Source organism: Oryzias latipes, chromosome 14, assembly GCF_053564925.1.
Source record: "Oryzias latipes strain Hd-rR chromosome 14, Olatipes_Hd-rR_3.1".
In the NCBI taxonomy this organism is placed as follows: domain Eukaryota; kingdom Metazoa; phylum Chordata; class Actinopteri; order Beloniformes; family Adrianichthyidae; genus Oryzias; species Oryzias latipes.
The window spans coordinates 25,139,995-25,152,792 of NC_136250.1; the positions used below are offsets into that span (position 1 = coordinate 25,139,995).

At 42.5% G+C, this 12,798-nt stretch overlaps 1 protein-coding gene across 1 annotated transcript; it reads right to left on the reverse strand.

Moving 5' to 3' along the window:
- Positions 1–4,140: 4,140 nt before the first annotated feature.
- Positions 4,141–9,153, reverse strand: LOC111948687 (GTPase IMAP family member 9-like). The gene is made up of 3 exons (XM_078931107.1): positions 8,643–9,153; positions 5,888–6,544; positions 4,141–5,348 (listed from the first exon to the last, which is right to left on the reverse strand). The coding sequence occupies exons 1-3, from the start codon at positions 8,704–8,706 to the stop codon at positions 4,714–4,716; spliced, it is 1,356 nt and encodes a 451-aa protein (XP_078787233.1). The 5' UTR covers positions 8,707–9,153; the 3' UTR covers positions 4,141–4,713.
- Between the last annotated feature and the right edge of the window lie 3,645 nt (positions 9,154–12,798).

A 12,798-nucleotide genomic window follows, 5' to 3' on the forward strand; every position in this document is an offset into this window, starting at 1 on the left:
AATAACTCTGCCAAACACAGTAAAACAGCTAAACAACTAAACATATTTGGTCAAAAACTCACACTTAAACCCAAATCCGTCTAGACAGGCAAAGGGAATGGTATCCCACAATTCCTTGCACTGCCGATCTAACAGCAGCACCAAAGTTACACCTTCTAAATTGAATTAATTTGAATGAAAGTAAAATAAATTTCTGATAATTACGTGTTATTTTTAAGCTGACTTAACTAAAAATATTTGATTTATCTTAACTAAAGCAAATAATTACAGCGGGGAAAACAAGTATTGAACACGTCAACATTTCTCTCAAAAAACATATTTCTAATCAAGCTTTTGACATGAAATTTTCACCAGATGTCGGCATCAACCCAAGTAATGCACACATAGAAAGAAATCCAAACATTTATGTCCATAAATGAAGTTATGTGTAATAAAGTGAAATGGCACAGGGAATAAGTATTGAACACGCTAACTGAAATTTATTTAATACTTAGTGCAAAAACCTTTGTTGGTGATTACAGCCTCAAGACGCCTCCTGTATGGAGAAACCAGTCGAATACATTGCTAAGGTGTGATTTTGGCCCATTTATCCACACAAACTGCCTTCAAATCTTCTAGGTTCTTTTCTGTGAACGCGGATCTTCAGTTCTTTCCAAAGATTTTCAATTGGATTCAAGTCTGGTGATTGACTGGGCCATTCTAGCAGCTTTATTTTCTTTTTCTTCAACCAGTTGAGTTTTACCTTGGCTGTGTGCTTGGGATCGTTGTCTTGCTGAAAGATCCACCCTCTTTTCATCTTCAGCAGCCTGGCAGATGACAGCAGATTCTGATCAAGAATGTCTCCATACTTTTCTCCAGTCATTATTCCTTCAATGATATGAAGTCTACCAGTACCACATGCTGAAAAACAGCCCCACGCCATGATGCTCCCACCTCCAAACTTGACTGTTGGTATGGTATTTTGGGGGTGATGCGGTGCCATTTTTCCTCCAAACATGTTGTGTCTTATGACATCCGAAGAGTTCAATTTTGGTCTCATCTGACCAGAGTATCTTCTCCCAGAATGTCATGGGTTTATCCAAATGTTGTGTCGCAAACTCTAAACGAGCTTCAACATGCTTCTTCTTCAAAAATGGAGTCTTGAGGGTGTGCGTGCATGGAGGCCATGGTGGTTGAGTGCATTACTTATTGTTTTCTTTGAAACAACGGCACCTGCTGATTCCAGGTCTTTCTGAAGCTCTCCACGAATGGTCCTGGGCTGTTGAACCTTCTGATGATTGTTCTGACTCCTCTGTCTGAAATCTTGCGATGAGCACCTGGCCGTGGCAGGTTTATGGTAATGCCGTGTTCTTTCCACTTCCAGATGATGGCCCCAATGGTACTCACTGGAACTTTCAGAAGTTTAGAAATGCCCCTGTAACCAATGCCTTCAGTGTGTTTTGCAACAATAAGGTTGCGTAGGTCTTTGGACAGCTCTTTGCTTTTACCCATCATGCAATGCTTCTTGTCTAACACCTTGATGGTGAGAAACCTTTTTAAAAGGCATCAATCAGGACTATACCAGCTGATATTACTTTGCACTAATAGGGGGCAGATTAACCTTCCGAATACTGACAAACTCCAGCTGCTTTCTTGGCTTGCCAGACCTTTTTACCCCTCCTTTTCTTCATGTGTTCAATACTTATTCCCTGTGCCATTTCACTTTATTATACATAACTTCATTTATGGACATAAATGTTTGGATTTCTTTCTATGTGTGCATTACTTGGGTTGATGCCGACATATGGTGAAAATTTCGTGTCAATAGCTCGATTAGAAATGTGTTTTTTGAGAGAAATGTTGACGTGTTCAATACTTATTTTCCCCGCTGTAAGTTAGATGAATGTAAGAAAGTTGATCTGTAACCCTTGTGCTATCCTAGGCACTTTGACATTGGGAGTTGGGTCATCTAAACCCACTAGACAGTGCGCTAAGCCTTTTTTCTTCAGTGATTTGTGATGTTTACTGGTGTCCATGGATAACATGAAATCTTTCCACCTTTGTCATGGTAGGGAGAACATGTCAAAGTAAGGGTGGTGTCATCTAAGATAGCACAAGGGTTAAACATCCATACATGGTCTTATCACCCTATCATAGTGGAAAAAAGTATTATCTGATCTTCTTTATCCACTAAATCATCTTCAAATGGACACGTCATGCTCCTTCACCTCTATGAAAACAAACTAACCTTCAATTAAACCTGCTCCAGACCAAGTTATGTTCAGAGCATGAGTTGCTATGGCAACTTGATATACCCTAAAACATACCTCCATTTTTGGCACCGTAAGCAGAAATTATCCGCTTCCTTACCCTCAAATTTACCGTGGTAACTAGCACAACCTGCTTTCCTGAATACCCCACAGATTTAATGTCCTGCTTCAAAACAAAACTCCGCCCACCTAAAGCCGTGAAGTCAGGAGGAGTGGGATGGGTTCAACAAGCTTGTCTGATCATACAACCATGAGGCTGGTTTAGCTCATGGAACAGAAGTCTATGGTTGTGTCTGAATTCCTTCATTATTCAGTGCACTGTATCCGGCATTTGCCTTTTTTCTCAGGGTGTCCAAATCTACAATTCTAAAAAGCAATGCTCTAGAAATTTCCCAGAATGTCATGAAAACACTAGTGTGCATTGATGTTCACTGGATTGACCACTCTAATAGGTCCACCTTGCTAGTACCAGGTTGGACCCCCTTTTACCTTCAGAACTCCCTTAATCCTTGGTGGCATCGATTCAACAACATACTGGCAACTTTCCTCAGTGAGTTTGGTCCATATTGACATGACAGCATCACACAGTTGCTGCAGATTTGTTGCTGAGCATCCATGATGCCAATCTCCTGTTCCACCACATACCAAAGGTGATCTATTGGGTTGAGATCTGGTCACTGTGGAGACCATTTGAGTCCAGTGAACTCATTGTCATGTTGAAGAAACCAGTCTGAGATGATTCCAGAGTTATGAGATGGAGCTTTATCCTGCTGGAAGTAGCCATCAGAAGATGGTACACTGTGGTCAGAAAGGAGTGAACATGGTCAGCAACAAAACTCAGGCTGTGGCACTGGAAAGTGTACTAAGGGGTTCAAAGAGTGCCAAATCATTTCCCCCCCACACCATTATACCACCACCACCAGTCTGAACCGTTGATACAAGTCAGGATGGATCCATGCTCTCATGTTGTTGAAGCCAAATTCTGACCCTACCATCTGCATATGGCATCAGAAATGGAGACTCCTCAGACCAGAAAACGTTGTTTTCCATCTTCTATTGTCCAGTTTTGGTGAGTCTGTGAATTGTAGCCTCAGTTTCCTGTTCTTAGCTCAACAGCAGTGGTATCCGGTGTGGTCTTTTCCTGCTGTAGTCCATCTGCCTAAAGGTTGGACGTGTTGTGCATTCAAAGATGCTCTTCTGCAGCCCTCTGTTGTAACCACTGGTTCTTTGAGTTCCTGATCAGCTGGAACCAGTCTGGCCATTCTCCTCTGGCATCAACAAGGCATTTTCTCTTTTTCTGACCATTCTCTATGAACCCTAGAGATGGTTGTGGGTGAAAATCCCAGTAGATCAGTGGTTTGAACAACAGCAGATTATTCTGACCATGTCTATATGCCTAAATGAGTTGCTGCCCTGTGATTGGCTGGGAATAGGTGCAGGTGTGCCCAACAAAGTGGGCAGTGAGTGTAAACCACAATGCATGTATCTATCTTTGTATAAGACATCTAAGTTTTCATCTTCAGAACAGTGGATTCATCAATAGCTTTTGTGAAAGGTTCGTATTTATTATGGTTTTCATTCATTTTCATTCATTCATTCATTCATTCATTCATTCATTCATTCATTCATTCATTTCATCTTTGCCATTTTATCCCTTTCGGGGTCACAGGGCTGCTGGAGCCTATCCCGACCACTTGTGGGCGAAGGCAGGGGACACCATGGACAGTTCGCCAGTATGTCGCAGGGCCACAATCACACACCCATTCACTCTCATATATTCACACCTATGGACAATTTAGAGAAACCAATTCACTTATGAAGCATGTCTTTGGACAGTGGGAGGAAGCCGGAGACCCCGGAGAAAACCCACGCAGACACGGGTAGAACATGCAAACTCCACACAGAAAGGTCCCCCATTGATGTTCTGTTTCAGGTAGGTAGGTTTTTATTTTGGGAAATTGTAGACGTCGTATTTGCCATTTAAAAGAGAAAGTAAAAGCAGTGAGCATGGTGTCCGAATAGCTCTTAAACCTTAGAGCTCTAGACAGACCAGCACTATATTATTTTGTAGTAGTTAGGAAGCAGGTTGGGAATTCTGAATAAGCCTCTATGAACTTGTTTAATTCTGAAAACTGGATCCACAGATTTTTTTCTCACATTTGCCAGAAAAAAACCTCTGGAGAGGATCTTTTAGTAAACGTTCTTGCATGATAGATGCACAGAACGTTTTTCAGAGACGTTAGTTTCACTTTGAGTTGGAGTCTGGACCTGAATGATCAGGTATTGGATTCTTTGGATGAACAGACTTTCACCTCAGTCCTATAATATATTTATCTGTTCATTTTGATCTTTTCTCCTTTTTCATTTTTCATTGTTTTCCCTTTTCTTCCAGTCTGTTAGTTTGTGTTTGTACTCTGTGGGTTTCTTTGGATCCCCCCCCTCCTCATAATGCTGAAGAAGTTTCTTAACACCTCAAGCATTGTTGGTTAATGATCCTGAAGCTCCTGGACATGCCGGCTATCCTGGACTCCATCTTGAAGGAGGAGCTTCCGTCCTGTGAGATAAGGTCGATCTTTTGGAGTAGCTCCCCGACCTGCCTCCTGTCTCCCATCTTCTTGTTGTTGAACACGTGGAACTGGCCGCTGCTGCTCCTCAGCACTTCCTGCAGGTTGGTGTCCTCTTTGATGAGCTGGCTTATGTCGGTGTCTTCCAGCCGGTCTCCGTAGGTGAACAGCACCATGGTGCGCTCGCAGACTTTGGCGCCCAGCATTTTCCTCAGCACCTCCATGCTCGCCTGCTCCTGCATGGTGAACCTACCCAGCTGCAGGGTGAGCAGGAAGACGTGGGGACCTGGACTGCTCATCTGCACAGCGTTTCGAAGAGCTGCTTTCACCTGCCTCGCAGACAGCTGGGTGCTGAAGAGCCCGGGCGTGTCCACCACAGTGACCCGGCGGCCAAAAACCACGCCTTCAGCCTTCCTGAGCCTCAAGGTAAGAGAGCTGAGCTGACACTCAAACTCCTTCTTCTCCAGGATGGTGTTTCCAGATGAGCTCTTCCCCACCTTCTCTTGACCCACCAGCACCACCCTCAGGTCTGAGCCTGTAAATGACACAGGTTGTGAGTGGAGCGTTGGAGACCATCAATCTGCACAGTTTTTGATTTCTGTGTTTGCAGAAATAAAGTCACAGTGAAACGCGGGCTTTGAGGAAGACTTTATTTGGAAAAAGCAAGCAAAGAATAGAGCTAATAGATGGAGACAGACACGAAGAAATAATGACGAAGAAAAGCCTGATCAGTAGAACATTGGTGAAACCCACAGAGAAAGGCCCCGCCCCCCTGAAGTCTCCTCACACATTCATGAGGAAGAAGATCAGTGAAGATCTGTGAGGAGTTATTGCAGGGTCATCCAGCAGATTCACACAGACAGGTGGCGCCCATCGTCACTGAATAGTGCAGTCTTTTTTCTTCGTTGCCACAGAAATGGCCCCAAACACGGCCCCGAAAGCTGCTCCCACTGCAGACCCCAGCGGACCCCCCAGGAAACCAGCCAACCGCTCCGATGGCAGTGCCTTGCCGCATGGCCTTGGTGAAGGAGTTGCCCTTCTCTGCCATTTTTCTGGCTTCTTTGTCGCTCATACCTGGGTTTTCCTTCAGAAGCCGCTCCTTTTCCTCCATGATGGACTTCTCTACATCTTGGAACATTTCGTTGCTGAAGTACTTTCCTTCGTTTCTTTGAACCATGGTGTTGATCTTCTTCACCAGCTCTTCAACTTGTTGGTCGTCCTTTTTCTTGTTGTTGAACACATGATAGCCTCCATGACACTGACTGATGAACTGATTGAGCAATGGGTTTGCTTTGAAGATCTCTTCAATTGTGGTTCCCTCGTCCTCTAAGTCATCTCCGTGTGTGAACAGAGCCATGGTGAAGCGCGCTGCTTGTTCTCCAAACATGGTCTGGATTATCTTCACAGTTTCTTGTTCCTCTCTGGTGAATCTGCCCGGCTGCAGCACCACCAGGAAGACGTGGGGACCTGGGGAGGCAAGACACATGCAGTTGGCGATCTCTCTCTCCACGAACTCCTCGGTTCTGCTGGTGTCGAACAGGCCCGGAGTGTCCACCACAGCCAGGGTCTGGCCTCCGCACTCTGTGGTTTCCTTCTGACACTCGCTGGTCAGCGAGGACGCGGACAGCTTAGACCAAAAGAGCTTCTTCTTTAAAAGAGTGTTTCCTGCTGCACTCTTCCCTACTCCAGTTTTTCCAACCAGCACAATCCTGAGGTGGGACTCCTCCGCCTCTGTTGGAGAATGTCACAGATGTAATTGTTGTTCACAGACTGCACAGCTCTGCTCCAAAACTCTAAATGTATCAAATCAGCTGGGTAAATCATGGGAGCAGAAGGGTCACCAACTTGTTTGAAAACTAACTTTGGTCAAACCGGAACAGTTTAACTCTTAGACATGATGCTGCCGACCACTAAAACCTGAAACTGTCTTTCTAGACTTTGCAGGTATGAGAATCATGTCATGCATGAGGAATGAATGCAATGATGTGGTGGAGAGCAGAGCTGATGACTCAGCATTCAGTAAACAGTGGTTTTTCTGCAGGCAGAAATGCTTTAACATCACGTTAACATCACATGTGAGAGTGAGATTTCTTTTTATGTTTAGCAGGTTCACCATGGACCTGCTGAAATGCAGAAATGTCACCTTTTCAGACCCCCAGCAGCTGTTTGTTCCATAAGACGTTTGTCAAACACTCACAGGATGGTCTGAATGCTGGAGTGCTTTGACCTTCCAGGTCTTCAGTGTAAAAATGTTCTGGATGTCAGCAGTAAAGACTTAGTCAAAACTGCCATTAACCCTTGTGCTATCCTAGGCACTTTAACATTGGGAGTGGGGTCATCTAGACCCACTAGACAGTGTGCTGAACCTTTTTTCTTCAGTGATTCTTGATCTTCAGTGGTGTCCATGGATTACATGAAATCTTTCCACCTTTATCCACCTTTGTCATGGTAGGGAGAACACGTCAAAGTAAGGGTGGAGTCATCAAAGATGGCACAAGGGTTAAGGGTGGGTATGAGCTGTCTGTGGGCGAAAAAAGGGCCAAACCTGTACGGGACGTGCAGATGAACCACAGGATAAAGCAAAGAGAGCGAGTCTGTAGAGCAGGGGTCTCAAACTCAATTTACCTTGGGGCCACTGAAGGCAGAGTCTGGCTGAGAATGCTTATGGACATTTATGCGTTCAGTAAGGAGACAATACTCGCACCTTAATAACAACTAGAGCACAAGTGTCAAACTCAGGCCCATTATAATCGGCCCAGGAGATCATATCAAATGTGCATTAGAGCTGGCCCGCGGTATATACTGTACCACTAATACTACAAATCCCACCATGCTTTGCTAGTATGTTGACGCACAGTCAAAATCGGCAAGCGCTCCTTTTACTGTTGACAGTCACCGACAGCCACGCTCCGGTCACATCTGACAAATTAATATCACCCTCCACAAAAATGGCCAAAGGAAAAATGGACAACAGGAGCTTTGAAAACAGATGGGAGGAAGATGATCTGTTCACAAATATAAAGAACAGACCTGTTTGTCTCGTGTGCGGAGGTGACGTGGCTGTAAGGAAAGAATACGACATAAGAAGACACTGTATGAAAAGGTTAAACATTGCATATCAGTTGCAGTTAATATTTAACTAAATATTGAGTTTTTGACACCCCTGGACTAGAGTGTGATGTAAATTTGCTGTGCAACAGCATCACCTGTGCGTCATAAGTACGAGCAACTTCCAATATCCTCACAAATATCGAGGATATCACCACACACATGACAATGGTATGTTCCATTTTCACAACGTCCCTTGATGTGGGTGTATTGTGTTTCCGGGAGGAATGTGTTCTTCTGTCATGAAGCCAAGTTTCAGTGTGAGGGGAATTTCTTGAACATATCTCTGAAACATGCAGAAAAATTAAAATGCTCTATCTGTGCTTCAGTTTGTGGAGGGTAGAAAACATTAAAGATGAAAACACATTCAAGCCTAAAATAAACGAATTCCAGTGCAGTAAAATAGCAGTACACATAATGTGAAGCCTTCAGGCTGAACAACAATAAGAAAAAAAATGAACAAAAAGAAGAAAATCATAATAAGAAAACATATTATATCTATTGAAAGGCTGCTAGATCAAAATTGTTTTTAAAATAAAGCCCCACGCTTATACCCGAAAGTCCTGATCACATAAAAATAAGATGAAAGTGTTGAGCAGCTGATCCTGTAATGTCGTTTTAAAACTGTTGCAAAGAGCAGGGAGATGCAAAATGCAACAAATAGAAAATAAAAATCTGCAATTCTAACCTGAAACTACAGAGAAAGGCTGTGAATACTTACGGGCCATGTCTCCTGCTGAGCTTCTCTGTGAAGAGTGACAGAGCCTTTTATGAAGCCTTCCCATTCACGACAGCTTCAGATTCCTCAGATATTATCACAGCCATTCCAAACACTTCAGAGGACGTTCCATTCTGGAAAAACCCAATTAAAAAACACACAAATAAACAAACCATAGAGAACAACCTGATTCTCAAGAACTTTCTTTTCCCCCCACTCTGCCTTGACCTCACAGGACACCAGGGGTCTTCTGAGCCCCCTTTTGCCATTTTCTCCATGTCTGATGTCAGAACGTTCAATTATCTTTTCAGAAATTTTTTCCTCTCTGGAAGGAAAAAAACAAACAGACAGTGCAATGAAGTTCTTATTGAATGTCTGCACAGGCACTTAACCCTTGTGCTATCCAAGGCCCTTTGACACTGGGAGTGGGTCATCTAGACCCACCAGACAGTGCGCTGAACCTTTTTTCTTCAGTGATTTGTGATCTTCACTGGTGTCCATGGATTACATGAAATCTTTCCACCTTAGTCAGGGTAGGAATAAAATATCAGGGGTCATCTCGACCCCATAGGATAGCACAAGGGTTACATCCTGTCTGTGGATGCTACATTTTGTTGTTGGGAAAGGGCAACGGGCTGAATGTGGAGCAGGTCAGCACTCTCACCTCACAGTGAGAAGACCCTGGTTCAAATCCTAGCCGAGAAATTCATCAACTTAGGCATTGATTCCATCGAGGTCAAAAAGCACAACACTTTGATTTTTTTGATTATTTTTATTTCAAGTAGTAATTGTAACAAAGTCTGATAGATTTATCAAACTCCTTACAGAAATGATGAAATGTATTGATAAAAAACAAAGACACAGTTAAGTCACATTTTCTTAATTAAATACAGTGATCATTAACTAAAGTCATGTAGAACTTGATTTATTGCTTGAAAGGAGTGAGAAGAAGTGAGTTAATATAATTCCACCCCCACTGAGTAATTTTTTTATAGTTTTACTAAGTTTTTGTAATCTGGTTCTGATCAGATAGATTCTTTTCAAGTAACAAAATGCAGTTCTAATTAATGATGGATTATCTTCAGAAAACATTCATTCATGATTTCAGTAAACAGTAACGACATGCAATAATCATTGATTACTATTAGAAAACATTATCACATTAAACCAGAAATTATTGCTAACATTGCAGATCAACTAAAGACAATCAATAACTTATTGATTGTAATTAAAACATTTCAGTAATCATTATTGCATATTACACAATCTAAAACTCATTGGTTGTAATTAAAAAAGCTTTGATTATTTCACCAAAATCAAGTTCCCACATGGATTTGGAATTATTCAAACACATGTTGATCCGTTTCATTGCAGACTTTTTTCATGAGGCCTGAGAAAAAATCCCATAAAGCAACTGAAACTGTTCCACCTTAATGTAGACGTCCTACCTGCATAGTAAATGATCAGACAAATCCCAGAGACTATTGATAAATGTAACAGTATTGAGCTGAAAATGTTGCACAAAATGTTAAATTGTCTTGCATTAAATGTTCAAAAAAAGTCAAAAACTTGTTCTGACAAGAAGATTTATGATTTCATGTTCTCCCGGGGCCCTCAGGCCCCCTCCCACCGTTCAAAAACATCATAGGTTCATTGATTATTCTAAAGTGCCCCTAGGTGTGTATGCGAGGGTGTGTGATAGTGATTGTGTGGCCTGCAACAGACGGGCGACCAGGACAGATGTACTCCGCCTTCTCCCAACTGTAGCTGGGACAGGCTCCAGCAGCCCCATGATAAAGAGAAACAGCAGGGACCATAGTTGATATTTAATTGATCCGATTCAGTGACCTACAATGGATCCAGAACATCTTTATCCAAAACGTCATCCAGTGTGACTCAGAGAGAAATACCTGCAGACTGAACAGAGAAGTTTTCCACATTCCTTGTGTTTCTTCAAAATAATCAAGTGTAAATGAAATATGTGTCCAAACAAACAAGTAAACAAGAATGAAAGTCGTTGGGGGTTCCGGCTGCCGCTGCTGCTGCGGCGGGGGTCTTGGTGTGGGGATGGCTGGGCACTCTCCTTCCTTCTTTTCACATTCCACCGTTGTGAAAAACACAAACACTCACCTGAGCACAGGTGTTAGCTCACCTTTGCACTAACAGTTTGCATGATTGAATGACTGAAATATTTCACACTAGTTGGTTTAAAGGCATAAGTATGCGTGTGTGAACACTATCTGTTTGGTGTACATGTTGACATGTGGACATTTTTTTCAGCCAGCAGGTGTGTTGATAACATTTGAGTGTGTGTGTGGACAGGCCCCGCCCTTTTTGTACTACATTTGAACCGTACCGTAATGATAAACAACCAGTAAACTTGTTTCTTTATGCTGCTTCATGGTCTTACCCCCCCCTCTCACTCTCACCCCCTCTCTCTAACATCCCTCTCTCTTCTTCCCTTCTTTCCTTTTCCATGTGGTCCAACACCAAAGATTTTCAAACATGATTGAAATTAATAAAGTTTGGCCTCAATTACAAAAGGGGTTTATTCAGACATACCTTTGGTTTGTCTGTAGATTAATAACCCCTCTTGTTAAAGTAAAATATGTCCAACACAAGAGGCCCTCAGCTCTCATCTGCCTGCCCAGCTGTTGGACAGGACAAGTAAAGAAGAAAAAAAAAAAAAAAGAATGAAAGTCAAATTCTTTCACATTTTAGTTTCCTAAAGTTCAGTCCACTGTTGTGTTTCCACATCCAAAGAATCCAAAGGGAACATTCTAGCACACTGTACGGTCACATGACTTTCTAAATTCAAAGTCTTTCAACATATTGGACTGGAATGATGGACTGATCAGTTGTTGATGACATCACATGTGTTGTCTGCTGTGATGCACTACTATAACGTAAAATCAACCTACCATGTCTCAATCCAAATGATGTTTTCCGTTATCGATTATAATCAATTTGTTTCATTTTGAAACCATTTTAAATGGTCGATTTGCTAAACAACTTGCCTCAGACGGATCGATCTGGTTGGATAGTAGAAAAATAAATCGATTCAATGGATAAGTCGATAAATCACCACAACCCTATCTTATTACAATTTAATGTAGAGGACCAACACAAAGTAACATACAAATGTGAAAGTAGAAAGAAACTTACAAATGATTTTTTCCTTTGCCTCTACATCTGGAACTTTATTTGGTTCCTGTATAGCCTAATATGACTCTGTGTACTCTGTGCATCCATAGAGCTCCTTGAAGACGGCTCTAACTTTGACCGGATCCTCTCACTTACAGCATGGGTGGAACTAAAGTTGATCAAATAGAAAAATTGCTTGGGCAGACATGCCTGCACTTCTTCAAGCCACTCTGTCAGGCTTATGCCAGTTCTCCCGTAACCCTTGTGCTATCCTAGGCACTTTAACATTGGGAGTTGGGTCATCTAGACCCACTAGACAGTGCTCTGAAACTTTTTTCTCCAATGATTTTTGATCTTCACTGGTGTCCATGGATTACATGAAATCTTTCCACCTTTATCCACCTTTATCATGGGAGGGAGAACACGTCAATGTAAGGGCAGGTTTATATAGGACAGCACAAAGGTTAATCATGGGGCATTTTCTGTCTTTAGAACATATACAACTTTTCCACGACTGAGAAAGAAGTGGGGGTCATTATAACACCCCCCCCAGGTAATCAGGGGGATAAACTGCAGCTGTGCAGCATCACCCTACTACATTGCTGTAACCCTCACCTCATCTCCACCATCTCCTGCTACCTCTGACCTTAACCCTTCCATTACCCTTACCAATAAACATGCCCCTTTGCAAGCAAACGGAATAATCACAATTGATGACATGACATGCATCTGGATATTTGAAGATGATTTATTCATGTCAGCTCATTAATTATTTGCATCTGTGGTGATTGCATTAACGGGAAAGGCTATGATGATGTGTTGATGTCAAAAAGTCATTTTTACTGCATCAAGCAGTCAACAAACAGATCCACAAAATAACAAATTGCCAAAGCGAAAAAGCATCAGAGCTGTGTGGTGGAAGGAGTCCGACCAAGCTGGCTGGCTTGTGGGACTCCTGAGGCAGTAGACAGACACTGGAAGTCTGAGCAAGCTGTGGCCCGGGCTGTTGTGGAGG